The sequence below is a fragment of the Tetrahymena thermophila genome, assembly GCF_000189635.1.
Source record: "Tetrahymena thermophila SB210 genomic scaffold scf_8254763, whole genome shotgun sequence".
Taxonomy (NCBI): Eukaryota; Ciliophora; class Oligohymenophorea; order Hymenostomatida; family Tetrahymenidae; genus Tetrahymena; species Tetrahymena thermophila.
The window spans coordinates 403,814-427,818 of record NW_002476522.1 but is presented as its reverse complement, the minus strand read 5'-3'; the positions used below and the strand labels follow the sequence as shown (position 1 = coordinate 427,818).

General features: G+C 23.6%; 8 protein-coding genes across 8 annotated transcripts; 6 read left to right on the top strand and 2 right to left on the bottom strand. All coding sequences in view use genetic code 6, as the record gives it.

The window, feature by feature from the left end:
* Positions 1 to 2,001: 2,001 nt before the first annotated feature.
* TTHERM_000562812 (hypothetical protein) lies at positions 2,002 to 2,334 on the top strand (the record flags this gene model as incomplete). Its single annotated transcript, XM_012796138.1, has 1 exon — positions 2,002 to 2,334. The coding sequence occupies one exon, from the start codon at positions 2,002 to 2,004 to the stop codon at positions 2,332 to 2,334; it is 333 nt and encodes a 110-aa protein (XP_012651592.1).
* Positions 2,335 to 2,462: 128 nt separating this feature from the next.
* Positions 2,463 to 2,885, top strand: TTHERM_000562811 (hypothetical protein; the record flags this gene model as incomplete). Its single annotated transcript, XM_012796137.1, has 1 exon — positions 2,463 to 2,885. One exon carries the CDS (start codon positions 2,463 to 2,465, stop codon positions 2,883 to 2,885), a length of 423 nt encoding a protein of 140 aa, XP_012651591.1.
* A 3,065-nt stretch (positions 2,886 to 5,950) lies between these two features.
* TTHERM_00562810 (C2 domain protein) lies at positions 5,951 to 9,337 on the top strand (the record flags this gene model as incomplete). The annotated part of the gene is made up of 11 exons (XM_001010233.1): positions 5,951 to 6,055; positions 6,135 to 6,239; positions 6,325 to 6,555; positions 6,693 to 6,882; positions 6,988 to 7,229; positions 7,281 to 7,474; positions 7,534 to 7,672; positions 7,832 to 8,342; positions 8,414 to 8,836; positions 8,891 to 9,234; positions 9,296 to 9,337. 11 exons carry the CDS (start codon positions 5,951 to 5,953, stop codon positions 9,335 to 9,337), a joined length of 2,526 nt encoding a protein of 841 aa, XP_001010233.1.
* A 275-nt stretch (positions 9,338 to 9,612) lies between these two features.
* Positions 9,613 to 11,363, bottom strand: TTHERM_00561809 (acylphosphatase). Its single transcript, XM_001470689.2, has 5 exons — positions 11,190 to 11,363; positions 11,082 to 11,126; positions 10,970 to 11,019; positions 10,884 to 10,915; positions 9,613 to 10,821 (listed from the first exon to the last, which is right to left on the bottom strand). Exons 1-5 carry the CDS (start codon positions 11,338 to 11,340, stop codon positions 10,707 to 10,709), a joined length of 393 nt encoding a protein of 130 aa, XP_001470739.2. The 5' UTR covers positions 11,341 to 11,363; the 3' UTR covers positions 9,613 to 10,706.
* A 1,116-nt stretch (positions 11,364 to 12,479) lies between these two features.
* On the bottom strand, positions 12,480 to 15,430 carry TTHERM_00561799 (ATP-dependent DNA helicase II, 70 kDa subunit (Ku70); the record flags this gene model as incomplete). Its single annotated transcript, XM_001470688.2, has 9 exons — positions 12,480 to 12,920; positions 12,990 to 13,387; positions 13,438 to 13,970; positions 14,369 to 14,662; positions 14,724 to 14,814; positions 14,868 to 14,964; positions 15,027 to 15,125; positions 15,186 to 15,275; positions 15,338 to 15,430. The coding sequence occupies 9 exons, from the start codon at positions 15,428 to 15,430 to the stop codon at positions 12,480 to 12,482; spliced, it is 2,136 nt and encodes a 711-aa protein (XP_001470738.1).
* Positions 15,431 to 16,580: 1,150 nt separating this feature from the next.
* TTHERM_00561790 (S-adenosylmethionine-dependent methyltransferase) lies at positions 16,581 to 17,432 on the top strand (the record flags this gene model as incomplete). The annotated part of the gene is made up of 2 exons (XM_001010230.3): positions 16,581 to 16,883; positions 17,025 to 17,432. 2 exons carry the CDS (start codon positions 16,581 to 16,583, stop codon positions 17,430 to 17,432), a joined length of 711 nt encoding a protein of 236 aa, XP_001010230.1.
* A 1,172-nt stretch (positions 17,433 to 18,604) lies between these two features.
* TTHERM_00561760 (NRDE protein) lies at positions 18,605 to 19,561 on the top strand (the record flags this gene model as incomplete). Its single annotated transcript, XM_001010229.2, has 2 exons — positions 18,605 to 18,758; positions 18,834 to 19,561. The coding sequence occupies 2 exons, from the start codon at positions 18,605 to 18,607 to the stop codon at positions 19,559 to 19,561; spliced, it is 882 nt and encodes a 293-aa protein (XP_001010229.2).
* Positions 19,562 to 21,630: 2,069 nt separating this feature from the next.
* TTHERM_00561750 (transmembrane protein, putative) lies at positions 21,631 to 23,160 on the top strand (the record flags this gene model as incomplete). The annotated part of the gene is made up of 1 exon (XM_001010228.1): positions 21,631 to 23,160. One exon carries the CDS (start codon positions 21,631 to 21,633, stop codon positions 23,158 to 23,160), a length of 1,530 nt encoding a protein of 509 aa, XP_001010228.1.
* Between the last annotated feature and the right edge of the window lie 845 nt (positions 23,161 to 24,005).

Here is a 24,005-nt window from a genome sequence, read left to right as displayed (position 1 = left end):
CCACCCCAACCCCAACCCCAACCCCAACCCCAACCCCAACCCCAACCCCAACCCCAACCCCAACCCCAACCCCAACCCCAACCCCAACCCCAACCCCAACCCCAACCCCAACCCCAACCCCAACCCCAACCCCAACCCCAACCCCAACCCCAACCCCAACCCCAACCCCAACCCCAACCCCAACCCCAACCCCAACCCCAACCCCAACCCCAACCCCAACCCCAACCCCAACCCCAACCCCAACCCCAACCCCAACCCCAACCCCAACCCCAACCCCCAACCCCAACCCCAACCCCAACCCCAACCCCAACCCCAACCCCAACCCCAACCCCACTTTATAAATAGATTAATAATTTTAATTATTTAGTAAAAACATGCTTAATATAATTAATTTCTACTGTAAATCAATATCAATATTTTAATTTTAAATATTTCATTTCATAAACAAAATTGATAATAACTTATTACTAATTTTATAAATTATTTTTATATAGCCAATTTTATAGATAGTGAATTAATTAATCATATTTTTAGAATTTAGAACATGTATATTTAATATTTTTAATATTTATTAAATTGAGGATATTAGAATTTTAAAACTTAAAATATTATCATTAATTTTAAAAATTATCTAGTGTTACTGTTAGTTAAAATAATAATAATCGCTATTGTGTTTTCTAAAAATATAAAATAACAAACTATTCAATAATATTCTAGAATAATTAGAATATAATTCTACTACTTCAATAATTTCAGATCACTTATTCTTACAAATAAATAATACATGATAAATCACTATTTTTTTTTTCTGATTTATTAGCATTTTATTTAGAAAATTATTAAAAATATTTTACAAAATTTAGCAGCAATTAATTAATCAATTAAAAGGATATCAAAAATTTAGAAAATCATTAAGGATTTTAAAATGAAAATTTATCAAATAAACATTTTTAAATTTATATTTTAAAAGTTTATTTTCAAAAATATTTTGTTTGATGATAAAGTACATTTTAAAATTAAGAAACATTAACTAAATATTTAATCTTGTCTAATATTTAGTTTTAAATGATTGATTCTTTTTCTTTATTTACAATAATTTGCAAGTAAATAAGCAGTTTAGAGTTTATATTGTAAAATCTTTAATTAAAAAAAGTTTATTGATGATTTCTTAATTATTTAAATTTTTCATTCTTGATAAATTTTTTCACTTATCAAAATTTAGAAATCTTCTTTAATACTTTTTTTAGATTTAAAAATTTCTTTTTATCAAATTGAGTTTTTATTTTTGTTTTTGGAAAGTAAAAAAACACCTCTTTAATTCAGAATCTTTTCCAAATTTATTTATTAATTTTTATGTTAATCAAATATGTACATAAAATCTTACGATGGAAAAATTAAACAAGAGTTGATTGGTTATTTTTAAAATTGAGATAATTAATTTAAGATAGTTATGACAGATATATTTATATATATTTAATTATTCATATTTATAATATATTTTTTATTAATAGCTTTTTATATAAAGTATCAGTTTTAATTAAAAACTGACTGTGAAAGAAATTGAAGGGCGATTGATTTATTTATTTTAGTTGTGAGATATTTTTTTATGAATTGATTGATTGATTTATGATGGGATAGGGAAACATTAAATTAAGATTTTTAATTAATTATTTAATAAATAGATGAAATATAGTGCTTGCCTATTATTTATTGTAGAATGTAATAAGAGCTGTCAGTTTTTTAAATATTTTTGATTTGTATTTTTTAAATTTTGTTTCAATCAAAGTATAGATCCAAATATGAGTTGATTGGACTAAAAACTAACTCATCTGAGAAGTATTTTTTGAAAGCTTGTATTTTAACCATTTCTATTACATTTTATCTATAATACCCAAATATCTCAGATAATGAAGTTACTGAGAATGCACTCTTGTTTTAATCCATAAAAATTTAAGGCATGTACAGCAAAATAAGGTCTAAGTATTTTGAACTGAATTGGGAATGATTGCGGACAAGTAGACTTTAAACACTAAACAATAGATTTTACTTGAAGTCAGTTAAATTATTATAATTCATAGTTTACAAAACTATTTCTAAGTTTCTTAAATCAGCAAATTACACATAAATTTGAGCGAGGCACGCTTTGTACTTTGGATTATTTGGGTATCTCTTGATTAATATCATCAAAATCTTTTCAGCCTTTTTACTTTCTTTTATATTGATATATTCTAAGACAAGGACCATAAGTATTACTTAAACAAGCCAAGTACTTTTGGTGTTTTAGCAAAATTCTATCAGTTCCTATTCAATTTCCAAAATATTTTTAGCTTTTGAAAGTATTTTTAGAAGATTTTTTAGAATTAACTATGAAGGTTCAGGTTTAAAAATGACCTTGCAGCCGTATTTAGAGTAGTTAGCAGCCAATTATTCTTCTGGAACAAGTGGAGAATCAAGAGATTGTAATGAATGAAGAGATGGATTTGTAGATAGATGCTAAGTAGACGTGTCCTCGTCTTAATGTTAAGCTGGTTCAGCTAAATCAACCAAAGATGACTATTTAAGCCCTTAAAATTGTTTTATATCCACAACTTGATGGCTATAGCAAGTAGACTTCTCAAAGACATTTAGGTATACTTTAGATTCATAATCATCGCTATTTTTTACCAAATCAACAAATTATGAGATACATTTATACATATAGCTGCACTGGAATTAAGAAAAAGCCATCAGTTTCTTTATTTAAATAGCATCTTCAGTCGAGAGCTGAAATCTTTTCATCAGCTGATTACAGCTCAAACTTGTTTTTGAGTATTCATATTCCGCAAATGACTTTTCGATTCTTTAGAATTGTTCAATAAGATCTTAATTAGGGTATTCTTTGTTGAGTTAACTTGCATCGATGCTCTAAATGATAGACGATTAAGGTGAAAGTTGCATTTTTGAGAAGGATTCACTTTTTTATGAAGTAAAATTGAAATTCTTATTAAATGTGTAGAGCTCTTAAAGATAAAAACTATCTATTTAATAGTGAAATAGCTCTTTTTAGTTGTTTTAATTACTATGAGTGATTTACTAATATACTAAAATAGTATGTTCTCTATTAAATTTATTAATTTAAATTAAGATATAAGCTTTCCTTTGGCTTATATTAAGTATTTATCTGCTTATATTCCTAATGTTTTTTCATTTTGCATAATTTATAATTTTAATTATTAAAATACACTCAATCATTCATTCATTCATTTATCAATTCATTTGCATACGCATTCATTAATTCTTTAAGCACCCACCTATAAAATTTTATTAGCCATAAAAGCAATCTATTTATCTATATTTTTGAAGAGAAAATTGTTAAGAGATTAACTAATTGTCTTCTGATCTACTCTATTACATATCTAAATCGAACAATTTTTAAATTTTTAGTGTGTAATTTATTTTTTTTATAAAAATCTGTAATCTAATTTCATCAAATATTTCAAAAAATGACTCGACAGTTGTTCAATCTTTATTTCAAAGAAATCATAATTGAATATTTTTACAAAGTTTCAACTAACGTATTTCTTTTTTTTCAAAGAAAGATGTTTTAAAAATTAAACTATGTTCACTTTAGCTAATCATTTTAAATTTCAAATAAAATGCTTATTTTAAAAAGTACAAACAATACTGCTATTTCCTACTGAACTTAAAAATGCTTTAAAAGTGGTACTTTGTTGAGTAAGAAAAGAGTTATTTGAATTTCTTTAGTTGTAAGTGGAATAATTCAAAGCATTTATATACCAAAAATAAAAGGGAAAAGAATTACTAGAAATAAAAATCATATCTCATTCTCTATTACGTTTGATGATTTTAATAAATTAGATGAAAAAAAAAATCAAAAATACATTTTTGAATTGAGGAATTTATTCTGTAAGATACTGGCTCAAATCAAACAAACAAAATAAATATTTTTTCCTTATTAAAATTTTTTCTTTTTTTATGTTTTCTACAAAATTTATGTTGAAATAAATAATATATGGTAATTTCTAAAATTTTTAGTCTTTTCTTTTAAAAATTTTTTTATTTTTACATGTTTTTATTTTTAAAATCTAAAATAGTTGAGTGAATGAATGAATATACCTGAATAAAATGTTTTACAATAAATATTTATTTAATAAAACAAGCAAAATAAAAATATTTTTTAACAAAAAAAAGATATTTAAAAATTCAACCATTATTTTGTTCTGTCTTATCTGTCTGTCTATCTGAAAACATATTTGTCTAATTAATCTAACAAACTGAGATATTATAATTAATTTCGAGTTTACAGATATTTAAAAATTTGATTAGTTTGTTAAGGGTTGCAATTTATTATCAATATTCTTTCTTAATTAATTTACCTATTTTTTAGTGATAAAAATATTATCAAATTAATTTAAAACTAGAATATAAATTAATCACAAGTAATTTGAACATAAATTTAATTATTTAGTTATTTATTTACTGTTTAAGTGAAGCTTTAAGCAATATTTAAAAATAAAATATATTATACATATCCCACTTCACAGATTACATTTAAAAATCTTATTTTTTTTGTATTGTGTTTATAATATTTGCTAATTTTAGAAATACAAATGATATTATATTTAACCATATTCAAATATTAAAAAAATATTCTTTATCAACATTTATACATTTATCACTCATTTATATTTCCCACACCTATAGAAAAATTTTATGTTATTTAATTTTTTTCAAAACAACTAATTTATTTTTGGTCTTTATAATTAAATTCTTTGTAAGCCACCCAAATTTACTTGTACAAAATTAAAATCTATTAGAAATATATGGCTTTAAATAGAAAACCAAATCACAATATTTGTTAATAAACAACATTTATGGTAATAAATTTTTAACTGTATTATCAATATTAATCAATAAATATTATTTATTTATTAAGTAAACTATTATGTACAATTAATATTTGATTTTCTAATAAATTTATATTATTTTTGAGTATTTTTATATTTATATTCAATATAAATCGCATATTTATTACTATTTAATTGATTCTTACTCAAAAAATTATTTTTTCTCTTGTTTTTAAAAAAATAATATTCATAAATAATATAATATTTCAAGTTTAATTGTTTATCTTTATAAACTACTTTACTAACTTTAATAATGTCTTTTCTTAACTGAAAAACAAATTTAGTTTTAGATTGAAAAAATAATTTCACTAAAATAACTAAATCTTTTTATTAATAAACTTAAGATTAAAATGTTTATTTAAATATTCCTCCTTATTAAAAAGGTAAGTAAAATCTATCTTAAATTATATAAAAAAGGTAAGTGGCTATTTTCTTTGAATTAAGTTAATAAAAAGATTATAGATTTTGATTGAATATAAATAACACTGGAGATTTTTATTTCAAAAACAACTAAATTAATTGAGAAATATATAATAAAAATGTTCTTATTTAATTCTCACTTATCTAAAAAATAACACTTTATATTGTAAAATTTAAGTTTAAATAATCTTTTAGATATTAATAGCTATTTTTTCAATTTTTATTAAATATTTTATTTATAAATAATTTACTAAAGTAATCAAAATAATTCAGAAATATCTTTATTTTTGTTCTAAATTACATTATACAATTTATTATAAAATGATAATTAACTATTTGCCTTATTAATTTATTCAATTTAAATTTAATAATTGAAGTTGATGAGCATTTCTTTTTTAATTTGTGATAAAAATTAATCTTTTTAATTCTAAAAAATAATTTCTATTAAATTATTCATTTCTGATTGCGTAATTGATATCAACTTTGTTGGTTTAGTTATACATTTTATTGATTTGCATTATATTTTGTTAAAACTTAAAGATATATTATTAAAAAAATAATTAATTTTTGCACTTACAAAGTAAAACGATAGAATATTTTAGGTATTTATTTTAGATTGAAAAATGAACGATTAGAGATCATCATTATTAGTTTCACTAAATAACGTTGAGTTTTAAAAAGATTATCACTACTTCATTACATGCTAGTTAGAAAGTGAAGGAGAAAAAGTTATTTTTTATATCTTTTCCCATATTGACATTAATTTAATTTATATTTTTTGTTATTATTTCAAAATGAAAAAAATAGAGAAGAACAGATATCAGCGCTTGTGTTTCAAATCCAGTATTTACAGCAAGTACTTTTGTTATACCATTGAGATAATATAGGATAGATTATGGAGAGCGTATTCATGTAAATTAGCAGCTTTAAGAATAATTTTCATTTACATTAATAATTCATTTTTAATGTATCATTCATTCAATTATTTTTTTATTAGTTTGCTGCATTCGTAGTTATGGATAGAACTGAAAATGAATTAGGAATTAAAGATTTAGATAATAAGGGATAAGCAAGATTATTAGGTGAATGTATTCTTGACATGGGTCCTATAACAGCTGCACTTTAAGATATTGGAGGAACAGGAGTTAGATAAAGTTTAAAATTCACTCGTATATCTGGTGAAAAAGAAGTCACTGTAGGAAGATTTATTGTCAACCTCAAGTTAGTTGTAAGAATAATTTGCTTTATTTTAATGAAATCTTTTTAAAATTTGATAAAATGTTTAAATTTTCAAACAAATTGTTTTGAAAGACTGGTTAATTTCATAAATAAAATCAATGAATTACAAATAAAATAAATAATCAGGGAGAGCAAGTGATTCCAGTAACCAATCAGTTGGATATAAAACCTCTAGAAAAAGAAGACATATTCCATGAATTACCTAAATCTGATCCATTCTTTGAGTTTTCATGGAGAGTTAGGGTTGATATTCGTTCAGCTACTGACCTCCCTTTAAATAGAGTAAATCCATCTGGCTTGCCTACAACCTTTGTTGGTAAATTATTAAATCTCAATAAAATCAAAAGAAACCAACAAAGAAATCTAATAAAAAATTAGAAATTTAAGAAATATTTATTTTTATATATTTTAATATTAATAGAGGTTGGATGGACACTTTATGATAACGCAAGTCCTGATGATTTTGGCTTGTATTTAACAAACTTTGTAGAAAATAATAGACATCCCTTATGGAATTCACAGTTTTTAATATAGAATCCATAAAAAATGACAGAAAAAGATGGATTTATTTACATTTGTATTAAAGACAAGTATGTCACTGAGCCTATTGAAACAATTTATATTCCTATTTTCCCTTTAAGAGCCTTTGTACCCATGAATTTAGTATGAATTTGTTTAACGCATAGATAAATATAAAGTTAAAATTTTAATTAGGAATTGGTTAGCTAAAGAGCAGAGTATGAAGCGAAACCTAAATATTTTGTTTCTTTGACTTTAGAAGTACCTAATACAGAGAGCTTCGTAGATGCCTTAACAGATGTAGTAGTTCATAATGTGCACTATGATCCTCTTCCTTACACTTAAAGAATGTTCTTAATGATGACACTTAATGAGTATCACCCTCAAAGGTAATTAATTTATTTATTTCTTATTAAAAAGATTAATAAAAATTGTTATTTTTATTTAGCACTCCATTTGTGCAAGCCGATCTAACAGGACCGTAGAACTTGGCAAAAATTATTCAAGATAATAGTTAGGAAGTGAATGCATGCTTCATTTCCACAATCATGAAAATTCCTCCATACCAAACTGATTAAACTTACAAAGTAAATTCAAAATATTTTTTTTACAAACTATTCCAAATCTAAAAATCAGGAATTGAAAGACTGATCAATTAATTACTGATTAATAAATAAATAATTAGAAAGATATTAATTAAATTATTAAAAGCATCAACTTTTGCTAAATTTTACTTTTAATAATAGGCTGTTGCAGTTTTCACCCTGCCTAAAAGCTATTTAGAAAAGAAGATTTTATTCTTTATTGCAGGAAGAGATGATAGTATTCCTTGCAATCATGCTATGCCAAACGGAGTGGCAGGTGTTAGCAGCTTAGCAGAAGATACTTTGAAAAAAGTACTTTTTGCAAGAGATAAAAAGGGAGCATTCCTACCTGTCATGTGGAAAAAAGATAGCAAATTATATCCTGTTTTTTCAACTACAAAATGTATGTTAGAACTTGCTTGCTTTAATTTGGAAGATTAAAAGAACATTTAGATTAGTGAGGGTATGAAGCAATTAGAAGGACAAGAAGGAGGAATCAGAACTTAAACTCCTGTAGATACCATAGCAGATTATATGGGAGTTAAGATGAGTGGAAAAATGGGAAATAATGAAAAGTGGAGTTTTTTGGCTAAAGAGTTATCTCAAAAACAAGAAATTATCCATAGAATGATCAAAGAAATAGATGACAAAACTGAATCTCTGAAAGTCACAGGTAAAAATAAATATCTAATTTAATCGATTTTAATGAGATGAATTAATAAGTATATTGATTTAAAATATTAGCTACTGAAATAGTTGATCTAAGAAGGTAGATAAAATTGCTTCAAAGCGAAAATTCTATACTTAGAAAAAGACTAAACCATGACGAATAACTCGAAGTGTAATCGATAGTAGCAAAAGAGATTGCTCTAATGAGTACCGAGGAGCTGAGATAAAAAATATTAAAACTAGCTGCAGCTTACAGAGACGAGCGTATAAGAACGGAAGATCTCTAAAAAGCTCTCAAATAATCCTAAAAAGATATTTCTCAAGCAAGGTAAATCGAGCATGACTTTGAAATAATGACTAAAAAATATGCAGATGCAACGAAAAAGATTGTCATTATGCAGTAAGAAGTTTAAAAAACCTAAATATATAAAGAAACCATTAAAAAGCAAGAAAAAGTCATCTAAAAACTTGAAAGGCTTATAGAATCTACTTTAAAAGGTAAAGAAAATATTTTCAATACAATTTTAAGTAAACCTTTAATAATTAAATTAGATACTCAAAAGGCAAGAGGATTTTAATTGGAGTTAGAAAAGCTAAAAACAGAAAATTTAAATTTACAAAACTAGCTTAAAGGAAAAACAAACTCAGGTGGAGAAAATGTAGAAGCGTTAAAACTTGAAATAGCTAAATTAGAAAGAGTTATTGCAGATTTACAAAATCAACTAAATTTAAAAAAACCCCAAACAGTCATGGATGCAGATTGGGAAAACGAAAAAGCAGAATTCGAAATTAAACTCTACAAAGCACATGCTAGAATAGAAGCACTTCAAGAGGAATTAACAGAAAATGCTAAAAATTACGCTAAAGAAATCGCATAACTTAAGCTAGTTGTGGCTGTAAGATAAATAAATATTTTTATTATAAACCCATTAAAAACACTTATAATTATAATTTTAGGAAAAGCAAGCAATGTTAGATACACTTACTCTAGGTATTTGAGCATACAACAAATTAATAAATAAATAAACAAATTATAAACATTTCAAATTATATTAAATTAAGACAATAATAAATAAATAAATAGTTCATTTTATATGTAAATATCTTTAATTCATTAATAACTAATTAATTAATTAATGAATTATTTAGTTAGTTAGCTAATTAATATCTTCTATTTATTAATTAATAAAGAATCAATTAAGCCTTTTCTTTCTTATTTTTTTCAAATTTAAATTTGCCTCTAAAACTGGGAAAAACTATAATTAATTAATTGTAAAAAAATTACTAAAAGATAATTTAGTAAAAAAAATTCAGATAACTTCATCAGCTCTTCGGCGTTGAACATTTCGTATAAGTTTTTGAGGCCAATCCACAAATATAAATACAGAAAAAATATGCCATTCTTCTCTGTAAAATAGGCAACGCATTTTTAATTAAATGTGATTGCTCGCTGCCCGATCTAAAATACATTAATTGTATTAATACATACGAAATAATTAAAATTCCGTGAGATGAAGATTACTCTGCGTCTTTCAAAATGTTTTGTAAGCAAAGATTATAAAATGCTGCAGCTTTTTATCAAAAAAGATTGCCGTTTTATTTTCCGAGGCTTCTCTTCCACCTCTTTTATTACCCGTTCTCTATTCCCTAGGTACCAAGACCTACGAAGAAGAAGAAGAAGAAGACGAAGAGCATCAAGAAGACTTGCTGATTATTTTAAAAAAAGAAAGAAAAAAAGAAAAATTAATAAAATTAAAAAAATAAAATAAAGAAGATTTATGAAAATAAATAAGTAAATAAATAAGAAAATTTAAGAAAATAAACAATTAAGAAAATAATTAATTAGATGCTTAAGATGATAAAATAAAATAACTAAAAATTCAAATAAAACGAATTAAAATATAAATAAAAATAAAAATAATACAATTCAAGAAACAAACAAATAAATAAATAAAATTCAAATAATAATAAAAAATTTGAAAAAGTAAATGAAAAAAATTCACCAAATTAAAATTCATTTTTAAATCTAATTTTTTTATGCTTTTTGTTATTTTTTTTTTAAACACAAAATCATGTGTTTTATTTTATTTTTGCTATGAGTTTTAAATAACAATTATTGTTTGTTTGTTTGTGATAGATTTTAAATAAATTGTTTTAAAATAAAAAAATAAGCTCAAGATTTAAACTAATAAAAATGGATTGGATACAAAAAGTAGATTTTAACGAAAAAAAACAAAACAAATAATGAATGATTGATTATCATTTACAAACAAATAAAATAGCAAATAAATAAATAAGTGTTATATATTTTTGAAAAAATTTATTCTATAGTAAAATATTTGTATCAATCAGTTAGTTAGTTACTCTCTCACTTTCTTATCTCAAAGTCATTAAAAGTATAAGAATTTATGTTTTTTTCATTTTTCTTCTCAAATTTTGTTATGTTTGATTTTGGGCTTCCTTTTGTGCTGAGCCAAATTTCCCTTTTTTAGCATAATAAAAATTTATTTTGTTTATTTAAATATAAAAGTGTATTGATTGATACATTTGTTTGGCCTTTTCGACAGGGCCTTATACCTATTAAAATAAATATAATTTAAAAATATATTTCAAGAAAATAATAATATATACTGCTCCTACAACAGTGTTATGTGGAGTATTCATAACCCATCCTTTTAGTCCTATAATTAATTTTTTATAAAATATTTTAATTATTAATTAAGAATTAATTGTAAATAAATACCTAATTTATCAGCTTGCTCTTTGGTGTATTTTCTAAAGAACACCCCTATTTAAAATTAAAAAATTACTGATCAAATGAAATCTATAGATAAATGGGATATTTTATCACCTTAAACCTTTCCATGTACTACGTATTCAAATGAGATTAATAATTTTGAAGCAGCTTAATCCATATTCTCGCTAATATTTTTGTTATATTATCCTAAAATTCCTTCTGATATTATTAATAAAATTGGAATAAGAACTATTTTTTAAAACATAAGAAAATAAACTTAAATCTTTGATTAGATTATTATAAATTTTTGATCATTATATTAAAAATTTGAAAAGAAGATTTGTGGTATCATCAGTCATAAAAATTTAAAATGGCTTTAATTTTCTAATTATTTAAAATTTACTGCAAAAACATAAAAATATTAGATTATAAAAATTTAAATATCAAAGCATCACATACGCATTTAAACACTTCATTAAAAAGATAAAATCCTTGATAGTTAATTATTAAAGGAATTTACTATAATTTCGAAATAAATACAAATTATAAATTTAAAACAATTAAATAAATTAATAAATAAATTAAATATCTATTTACTTACTTCTCTTTTTAGCAATTTATTTTTAAAAAAACTTGATTATCTCATATTAAAAATTATAAAATTAATAAAAAATTTTAGCTAAAATAAAGATAATAAAATTGAATTAGATAAAATAATAAAAAATGATACTATGAGAACACGAACCCAGTGACTGATTCTCATTAGTGTCATTTGTTTATATTTTATCATAAACAAATGACACTAATGAGAATCAGTCACTGGGTTCGTGTTCTCATAGTATCATTTTTAATAATAATTTGAATTAATTTAAAAAATATTAATAAATCTAACCATAGGAAATAATTTTAAAGGGAAAATAGAATTAATTAATTTTTATTTATTTTGAACGATTATTTATAAACAAGATTTTATTTTTCTTAATAATTAATTTTAGGCAATCTATTTATTCACAATTAAATAATTTATTTTAGCTTCTAACTCTTTTATTTTTTAAATATTAATTAATTTCTTACAAAAAACAAAAAAAAAAACTAGAAATCAACAATTTATTTATTAAACAACTATTTTACTCAATTTAATAAATTGAAAAATTAAATTTGTAATTTAAATTTTATCCTTAAAAATTTATTTATTTATTTTATTTTTAATCTTGATTTAATTTAAAAATTAAATTAATTGGCAATATTTTATTTGATATTTAATTAATGAAGAGAATTCCTTATTAGGATTTATTTGAATAAAAAGAAAACAATTGAATTGCTTTCAGAATAAAATAAATACAATTACAAGAAAATAATTTATAATTAGTTAATTACAAGTTTTATTAAATATTAAAATTTCATTCAATTTCTTTCTAAGTGTCTTAAAATGGTATCAACCAATTCTTCCTTTTTACCAACATTTTTAAGTCCTTTGAACTTAAGATACTATTTAAGCTCAGATATTGTCAAACCATCTGGGTTGAATTCTTCTTTTAAATTAGCTTCTACATGTGAAATAAGTTTTTCTTCTTCGCTCATTTGTTTCTTCCCTGCTGCTTTTCGTTTTGGTTTTTCTTCATAGCTTATCTCATCATCTTCATCACTGTATTCAACTTTTTTATTAACTTTTCTTTAATTAGTCACTTTTTTGTTTTAAACTCCTCTTTTTTTAGGCTTAATTTCATCTTCTTCATTATCGATAAAGGAGTCCTCAGAGTCATAATCACCTATACTGCTTGCTTCAGACTCTTCTTCTTTTTTTACTTATTTTTTGTTTTAAGCAGGCTTTTTTGGAGCAGGTTACTTTTCGTATTTTAATTAAAATTATTTTAAACTTTTTCATTATTTTGATATTAATTAAGTAAGATTTACTTTCTTTTGTGCAGCAGGTTACTTTTCAACAGCTACCTTTTTTTATCTTGGTTTTTTTTAAGCGGCTTGAGGTTGGTCATCATCTTATACATCTAACTTCAATGCTTCTTCAAATAGCTTAATTATATCTTCACAGCGTTTCATACCTTCTTCATCAGGTTAGATCAAGTCTGCTGGATTTTCTGGGTTTTCTTCTTATAAGGCATGTGCCTGAAGATGAGCAAAAAATTTCTATAGTGAAGGATCTTCGAAATTTCTAAAATCAAAATTAGCTAAATCTAATGCATTGCACATCATTTTAGCTGCATTTAGTAAATTTCTGCTAACTTCTTCCTTTTATTAAGGTCTGATGGAACCTAAATTTCTCTAATCATCAGCATATGGTAAGAAAATCAAATCTAATAAGTTTAAATTCATTAAATAAATACATAGAAAAAAAAAATCTTACGAAAGCCTGGAGGTGTTTAAACATGGTCTTCATCATAACTTTCTTCTTATGGAAGTAAAGCACAGAACCTAACCTAAGTGCCTTTACGGGGAATGAATCTAACAATAGCTATTTTATCTTTGGCAATCATTTATGAGATCAAAGCATGAAAAGATTGAGATGATCCCTTTACATGATAATCATCTGGGTAAACAAAGTAGCTTGTTCTATAGTTGTGGTAAGCCTTAAGTGTTCCTGAAGGTTTAAATCCTATTAAACGCATACCTGGTTCTTCGAATGATTTGATTTCATTAATATCACCTTTACTAACTTTAACCTTCTCTCCTCCAATGTGAACACATGTGGAAATTTGGTTTTGATATAAAGACTAACCTGTTTCTTTGCAAATATGCTTTACTGTCCTTTTTAAAAGTTTATTAGTGTTAGATTCTAATTATTTGGCAAGAGGGCGTCTTTATTTCACGAATGGGCAAAACAATTTGACTCCCAATCTAGTTTCATCACCCAAAGTAAAAAGTAATCTGTTGACTGCCCTTTTTTTTATTTATTTATTATTTAATTAATTTACTTTCTTTAAAATTTTTATAAATTGAAATCCATAATTTTATATCCAGCCAGCCATGATGCATGTATTTAATTAATTCACTTTCGTTGTAGTTTAAATAAATTAAAATCCATAATTATATAGTTAGTTATTCATGGTACATGCATTTAATTTATTGACTTTCTTTTTAGTTTTAATAAATTAAAATCTATAATTTTATAGCTATTAATGATTCATTGCTTGATACAAGATAAGTGAATATTTGATAAAAGTTGAAATATATTAATTAGAATCATATTATTTACTTTATTTACTTAAATCATTTAAATATTATTCTGACTATTAAATATATTCATTAGCAATTAAAAAATGTATATGAATTAATACCTTTTTTTGTATTCTTTTTGACGTAATCTGTGTTGGATATCCAAAACTTTATCTGATGTATCGATAACAGCTTCATTAATTTCATCTACATCAAAGGTAATGATGCTTGAATAGAATTTTCTGATATCAAACTTTTAGTTTCTAGTAGCAAGAGGGAACAACTCAATTTAGATATTCTTTTCTGCCAAAGTTCTTGCTTAGTTAAAGCACTTATCTAAAAAATCTTTATTATCTGAATGGGGCTAATCATTGTTGGTGAATAGGAATATTCTCATTATAAATTTTTTACTATCTCTGTAATTAATAAATAAATGCTTGAGATACAAATATTTTTTAATTAAATATTATTATTTACAATTTTGTAAAAATGCTATTGCAAGTCCACAATGCTTCGTGGAAAGGTGTTTCATTGTCTGCAAAACCGAAATCTCTTTCAAAATTATCTCCTATTATAATGTAAGTAATATGAATTACTTTATAAAACCTACAATTAGATTACCTAACTTAACTACGTTTTTAATCATTTCTGCTGAAGGAGTGCTAAGATTATAAACTATATTGATCCCCTTAAAGTTCAAATCATTATTTGTTTGTTTCTTTGATTGATTTTTTGTAATAAACCTTAAAATTGAAAGTCTTTTCAAATGAAATATCATACCACATTGTAGAAAATAACAGAAACTTAGTCATCTAAACTTGAAATAATCTTTGACTTGAAGAAACTCTAAATACTCTTTAGTATTACTTTAAACTAAACCTGCAATAAACAAATATTTAAAACACAATTAAAATCAAAACTTTTCAAAAATAGTTTTACTTCATCATTAAACTCGTTTTGGAAGATCTTCTTGTTGCAGTCAATTAAAAAGATGACTGCATCTTTTTTACTTATGAGATCAGGAATAAACTTTTTATTTTTTATGTTATTGTGTTTCTTACTAAAAAAATAGCAAATAATTTTTAAAGTACTTCGTTTTCCTAGAAATCAAATCCCTAAGCTTGGTCACCACCTTCTCCAGCGTCTCCGCCGACGAAGTCATCTTCAAATTCATCAAATTCCATTTAATTAAAACGATATTGTTTGTCTTGCTTGAATCTTTTATTTATGCTGAAAAAAGATTTGTATTTTCAACAGCTATGATTGATTGATGATTAATTACTAATTAATTAATTTAATATATTATTAATAAAATACGGATAATAAGATATTCATAATTCCAAATTAAATAACTTTGAAACATGATCAAAAATTTGCAATAAAATTGATTTAATCAACCGCGAAAAATCAAAAGACAAAAAGAATTAATTCATTGATTGATTAATTAATTAAAAAGTGAATAATTCTGACTACTACTTAATACTTTGTTTCTATTTGATTTCTATCAAATATTTTTATCACTTTTATAATTTAAATGCATTTATTCAAACCTTCTTTATCAAACCTTTTATTGAAGTCTATTACTTATTTATAAATTATCATAATAAGAAAGCGCGAACCTTTATGTCCACCAAAAATAATCAGAAATGGCAAACATTTATTTTTTTTTAATTGACTTTTAAAAATTAAAATATTATTTATAAATTAAATAAAAATAAATAGCTTCATAAATTGATAAAATCTACTCAATAAGTCTTCTCAGTAAAAATGAAATACAAAATTACATAAAATATTTATTTTATTTTTAAAAATTAGTTGTTGTTCTTTTTGGAAAGAAAATTGTAGCAGATAAAATCTATTTATTACTTTAAATAGCAGATAAAATCTATTTATTATTTTAAAGAAAGAAATAGTTTTAAAATAAATAAAAACCAAAATATTTTTTTAAAAATTATTATTTGTAAAAAAAAATTTGATTCAAAATTTTGGATGTTCTTTTTAGAATTTGTATAAAATTAAAAGTCTTATTTAATATAAAAAATTAAAATGTTTTAAAAATAAATAAATTAGATTCTTGAAATAAAAACTACTTCATAAATATTTTTAATAAAATTAGAAATTTAGATAATAAATTGATACGAAACTAAATTTAATTAATTTTTTAGTGGTTTATGTAAAATTATTAATATTGATAGAGTTGTTAAAATTGTTCAAATTGGGCTTTAACTCATAATAAAGATCATACAATTTTTTATATAAATTTAATATCATTAAACCAAAAAATTTGATTTTTTAATAAATTTTAAAGCATAAAAATTTAGATTTTTAACAAAAATGGAGAATAAAGATTTAGCAGAGCAAAATGAAGTAGCTTAAGAATAAAAGACCTCTGTAGTAGGATCAGTTGTGTCTGAGTCTAATGTAGATACAGATACTTCTATTGACACTATGCCAAAAGATAACACTACTTATAAGCTCAAGGAATATTGGGACTTTAGATTTACTAAAGAATAGAAATATGAATGGTTGGCTTCATACTAAGATATAAAAGATGTTCTTTCTTAGCATGTAAAAAAAAGTGATAAAATCCTTCTTGTTGGATGCGGAAACTCATAATTAGGACCCGAAATGACATAGGTAATTAGTAGTTTTATTATTCTTTCAAAATAGTATATAAATGGCACTAATAAAAAAGATTAAAGTTCTTTTAAGAATAGTCGAAGAGTTTTATAAAATTTGTAAAATTAAGTAAATTTATAATGAAAAATATTAAAATAGGATGGATATGAAAATGTTATTTCATCTGATTTTAGTGTTACAGTTATAAAAAATATGAGCGAAAAATTCCCAGAGCAAAAATGGGTAGTCAGTGATGTAAAAAATTTAAAGGAATTCTAAGATGGAGAGTTTGATGTTGTTTTTGATAAAGCCACAATGGATGCTTTGGTCACTGATGAAGGTAGTTGTTGGAATCCTAACCAAAAAACTGTGGATGATTGCTCCGAAATGTGTCAAGCTGTCCACAGAGTCTTAAAGAAAGAGGGTAAGTTCTTGTAGCTTACATTTTAAGATCCATACTTTAGAAAAAGATATATTTTAAACCCTGAAATAGATTGGAAGTAAACCAATTATCATAAAATTGATACCGGACTTGGTTATCACTTCTTTGTTATTCAAAAAAATTGATTATTTTAATTTATAATAAGTAATAATATATATATAAAAAAATTTATTTTTTCAAAGTATTCAATCTAAAAAAACTAGAAATTTTACATGGAAAACTAAATTTAGTTTTAACCAAACACTTTCTTTCAAATATACATTCTAATTTTTGATAAATATTGTTTGTTAATAAGATTATTAATTCAAACTTAATACCAATTACAAAATCAATCAATTTACTGTTAAATATAAATGTAATATTCTACATTCAAAATTCAATTTGAAATATGTTTTTATTTATTATTTTAAAAATATAAAATATATTTATTATTGGTAAAATACATGAATGAATGAATGAATGCATTGCATTTGTGGTTTTTATTTTCAAATATTTATCATTTTATTTATATTAAATATTAAATCCCATACTTCATTTCATTTAGAAAGAATTATTCATTCTTAGCATAACAATTTTTATAGATTTATTTACTTGAAAATATTACTAATTTTTATTAATTTGATTTATTTGCTTTTTTATTTGATAGAAAATTATTTTTTAATTTATTGTTAAAATAAATAAAAATAAATCCAATCATAATTTATGATTAAATATTAATTTTTTTTTAATCAAGTTGTGTATTGATTAAATATATTGAAGAGAAGAAATAAATTCAATATCGTGGATAATTTAATTCTTACAAAAATAATTTTTAAAAGGGATTTTTTTTTTGCTTTATTTAATTGTCTATTTTGTTAATATAAAATTTTAAAAAAATAATTTAATTCCTAAATCAAGATGTTTGTTTTAGCCTAAGTTTTTTAGTAGAAGTTTAATACTATATTTTGTTGAAATAGTAAAATGACTAAGTTAATTCTATATTTGATGACGAATACTATTTCGTTTTTTTGTATATAATATATGTATTCGTTCAAGTAATTAAAGATTTTTCTATATTTTGTTTTATAAAAGTTAAAGGATCTACAATTTTAAAGAAAATAGAAAATTAAATGATTAAAAATTTTGCTTACTTGTATTTGATGAAATTAATCAATTAAATTTGATAAAATTGATGTAATCAAATTAGCTTGAAGTAGATGTTTGTTTGCAACTCTTTTTTAATTAAATATCAAATTTATTTCTTTAATAATTAATTATTTCACAAAAAAATTAAATCAAAATAAAATAAAATAAAAAAATGTGCATTACTTTTTTTTACATTCCTAAAAATTAAAATGAGAAGTTCATTCTCAGCTTCAATAGAGACGAAGGCATGAAGAAAAAAACATCAATTTTAAACTATTTCGAAGAAGACACTAACATTCTTGCTGGTAGAGATCTGGAAGGAAAAGGTAAATAGATAGATAGATAAATATATTTATCAATTTTACCATTTTATATTTGTCATATAAATTTTATTTTTACAGGTACATGGTGTGGAATTAATAAATCAACAGGAATAGTGGCATTTTTAACAAATTATGATACTTAAAATTATCATGATATTTCTGATATTAAATATGGCAGAGGAAATCTCACTTACAGATTCTTAAAATCTGAATTTGGAAGTTGCTCTCATGAGACTATAAATTAAAAGATATACGAGGGAATGAATACAATTCTAAAAGAATTAAACTAATATAATGCATTTAATTTGGTTATTGGCAGCCTTGTTACAAATACTTTTTACTATATTTGCAATCCTTACAACTAAAAATTAAATATTACTCCTAAACCTCAGTTATTGGAATAAGGAAAAGCATATGGCCTTACAAATACAGATATCCACACACTTTGGCCTAAAACTGAATATGGTTTAAAAATATTTAACGAAATTCTCTTGAAATATTAAAATAACTCAGAGAATGTAAATAACATTGAACAAAATCATTATGTGTAAGATTAATCAATAATTGAAGATCTGTAAAAGTTAATGTTTGATTAAACTATTTTCAACGAAGACCCAGAATCAGAATCTCCTATTTTGGTTAAGCAATACTTTAGTAAATATTGCAAAAAAGAGAGAGGAACTGTAAGTTCTTGCTATATAGTTATAGATAGTAAACTTAAGGGAATTTACTAAGAATTATACATGGTAAAAGAAGATTTTACATAATTAATTGCTGATCCCATTAAGACTGTCTTTTATCTTTGAATTAATATTAATAAATATTATAAAATTATTAAATAGAGTAAAATATATATTTGAAAATTCATTTATTTTTAAAATAAATCACTTAATTTAGTACTAAAAAATATCCTTTTTTTAAAAATTCAATGAAATTAACAAAAAAAATGTATTTAAATTAAAAATTAAATTATTTGCTTTTAAATTTTTTTTATATAAACTTTTTAAAATGTAGTCTGTCTATTAATTTTAACAAGCAAATATTTAAACAAACAGATATAAAATATTACCCAAATATAAAAAATTAAAAATATTTATTAAAAAGAATATTTCGGATGAGATAAAATTGCAATTAAGAAATTTATTTAACAATGTTTATAATTATTTAAATAATAAAATATATTTAATTAAGAAAATCTGGCTGAATTACTTAATTCTTTTTTATACCTTAAAAAATAAATATCAATTCATATTTTTAGAGTTTAGTGGAAATTATGTTTGAAATTAATTTAGATTTTTTTGTTAAATAAATTAGTAGGTAGATTTTATAATTTTTTGACTGCATTAAAGCAGATTATTAACGAGTTAAATTTTACTAACAAAGAAAATTTAAATTACCTATTTTTAAGCAATTTAAAAGAAATATTTTAGTAAGCAATACCCGTCTAGCTCAGTCGGTAGAGCGCCAGCCTTTTAAGCTGGTGGTCGAGGGTTCGAGCCCCTCGGTGGGTGATTTTTTTACATTTATCTTGAAAGAAAGAAAGATAAATTTTTTATCTTTTCTAGTTTTTAGAAATAACTGCTTTAAAGCAATTTAATTGAAAATTATTAGTAAGCAATACCCGTCTAGCTCAGTCGGTAGAGCGCCAGCCTTTTAAGCTGGTGGTCGAGGGTTCGAGCCCCTCGGTGGGTGATTTTTTTATAAAATATTTGAAAAGGAATAAGTATTCTCAAATATTTTTTTAATGCAATCCAATTAATTGATTTAGAAAGTAAATTATTTTTGGGATGAAAAATAAATTAATTGAAAAAGAAAATTTTAAGATAAGCGAAATTTTAAAGCAGTAAAAACATAAATTAATGGTAAATAATTATAGTACGTATGATTGTGGAAGAAAATTAAATTCATTAAAAAATTTAAAATAGTTAAGTTTTTGACATTAAATGCTTGAATTGAATTTGGAACTACTTAAAAAATATTTATTCAAAGAAATTTCAAATTTTAGATGTAATAATGTTAAATATTCCGTTTATTTATCTCTCATGCTGGGAAATATTTATTAAATTCTTTTGGTGATTATAGCAGGAATTAATTTTTAGGCAAAATAATAAAGTAAATTCAAATGAATCTTCATATATTAAATTTAAAGAGGTATTTATTATCAGTTCTTAGAGACCGACCCACTTTTTTATATATAAATAAAAGGAAGCAACGCTATTTTAAAAAATATAAATTTGTGTTATTTAGCTTGATAGAACTGATAAATAAAAAATTAGCATAAGGCCCCGACTTTCTTATTAGTTCTATTAATAGTAATAAAAGAAATTTGGAAAGTTTTGAATAAATATTAAACAAAAATTAACCTAAATCAGAAATTTGTTTCTAATTCAATTAAAAGAAATTTACAAGACCATTACATTTCACACAAACAAAAATTTATAAAATTTAAAAGTAGAAATTTAGGAAGAAAAGCTGATAAATAAATAAATATAAAAAGAAGAAAGCTAATAAATTTCTTTTTTAAAATAATTGTATAAAGTTAAGTAAAGTATTAGGGATTTTTAAAGAATAGTCTAATTTTTATTTCTACTTTAGTATAAAGCAAAAAAACAAACTTCTCCCTTCATCATTCAATATTAGAACAACAAATAATTTAATAAGAAAAGCAATAACAACAACATAAAAGCAAATAAATAAACGACTTAACTTTTAAAAATAATAAATAACATTCTCAAAAAATAATTAATTTAACATAACATAACCATCCAATAAATAAAAAATACTAGAATTATTCACAAATAAACAATAATATATAAGCATAGACAACTAGGTAATTAGTTAGAACTTAACCAAAAAGCGCATTTCGATAATAAACATGCTTATAACTTGCTTTTTACTTTCGCAGGTATCTCTACTTAAAGGAATTTTACAAAAAGATGAAACCTCTTCTTTTAGCAACAAAGAAAGACTTAAGAGAAGAACCATTGTAATAAAAGATTGGATGAGCAGGTATTTGTCAATTCCCAAATTCGTTAAATGGTATCCTTTTGGTGACTTGTTAGAAATTTGGGCTCATTTTGGCCTGTTTGTTCTCTGCAAATAATATTTAAACTAAATTGGTTTAACTTTTTTACTTTTAGAATTGGGTAGTGTCCTTTACACTTCATTTATTGAAGGAAGTGGGTTAGGTTTGAACCCTTATTGTCAAAGCGACGCTTTAAAGTACAGTTTTTTTTACATTATCGATGGACTCATGATTTTTTTACTTGATATGAATCTGGTTGCCATATAAATAGCCTTTCACGCTATCTTCTCGATGCTTGTCATTGTCCATTGCATCAGATAGAGATGCAAATGGACTAAATATGAATTTGGAAGTGAAGTCTGCTAGTTGATAGACTTGGGTATTATAAATGAGAGTCATATGGTGCTTTGCCAATACATAGATCAGCTTGAAGTAATTTCCCTTGATAAAGGAGGTTAGAGGACCAGCGTTTCTCAAGCTAGTCTCTCTGAAAACGTTGAAATAAAAAAGTTTTACCCTGAACAAAAATTGATAGTTATAACTTCATACTAAAGTTATCCTATTAACGTAGGAAATATGATAACTGTATCAACGATATCAATCCCCAGTTTGAATGTCATCCATTCTAGCTCTAAGATCCTTGAAGTCAACAAACACTTCATCCTAAATGATGCATAACCTCATCTTGCTGTTTTTGAATCTGACAAAACAGCTAATAGTACAAGAATCAAAATATTTAATCTCCTCTCCTACCAAGAGAATTACAAGAGATTTGAGCTAACGTAAGCTTTCTGTATTAATGAATATTTCGAAAGCGAGTAGATAAAGCTATTCATGGAAATTGAAGAATTCGATTCAGCAGAAATGAAAGCTCGCAAATCAAATCACGTGATAAAAGTTCAAAATAAAACGATTTGGGATATTGATACTTCCAAGAAAAAAGCATCTGAGTTAATTGAAAATGCACCAGAAATTTTTTGCATAGAGAAAATCAATAACAGAGTGCTTGCTATGTGCGGATAATGGCGCATTATTCTATACGATATGCCCACAAAAGTTAAAGTAAGAAGAATCGATGCATTCCATTGCACTTACTCCTTGATGCCCATTCAAAATCAGTAAGACGCTTATTTGGCTCTACCTCACGAGACTATGAAATCTAAAAAGAATGCTTACCTAATGAAAAATAAAGAAAAATCCGATTATGTATGCTTAGACCATGTCATGCTTGATACCTCCTTCATCTCATCAGCAACCTACTGGGCAGAAAACAATACAGTCTCCCTAGTCATTGGTAGAACTCTTTATATTAACAACAACAAATACTTCTACTAGGAATCAAAAGACTCTTTAGATTTTTCTATTTGTGTGACAGAGTGAAAAATCAGTTAAAATTCAAAAGTAATTAAATAAATAAATCAATCAATAAAAAGTAAAATCAAGTACAAAAAGCAAACAAAATAATAAATAAATAAACAAACAAATAAATAAAATAACTTACTTATAATTATTTCCAACCAAAAAAATCTCATGAATTTTATCACATACTTACTAATATGATATTTTAACTTCAAAAAAATATAATAAATAGGAACTAGTTAATCTAAATTAGCTGTCCATTCTTTCAAAAAATTTAATATAGCTAATTAATTAATTGAATTTCTTTCTATTCAAAAATAAATTAGCATATTATTTTTTTATCATTAATTAATTGATTGATTGATAAATTAGTTAATTGTTAAGTAAATAAATAAATAAAAAATAAGGAATGTAATTTATTGCCACGTAATATTAAAATAATCAGTTTAATTCCTTCATTTTCTTTTACTGTCTTAATTTATAAAGCATCAACATTAATCTATGTATTTATCTGTAAAACATAAATTTAATTTTCAAAAATTAATAATAACAATTTATTTTTTGGCCTGATTTATTTAAAATAAATATTTTTAAAATTTTTTTCAAAAAAATGAAGCTGCTTCAATTTAGATATTATTTAAATCAAAACATCTACAATTTTTATTTTTTTTCGGATACAAAAATAAAATGAAGTATCTAATTTGCAATAATTTTAGAAGGCAAACTCTTTTGAGCAATTTATGGAGACGGGAAATATTTTTATATTTTTTTTATTTTTTGATAAAAATTAAAAAAATGTCTTTACTTAATTTAGTTGAACAAAAATTCATATTTAAATGGTAAAAAATCAACCAAATATTGAATTA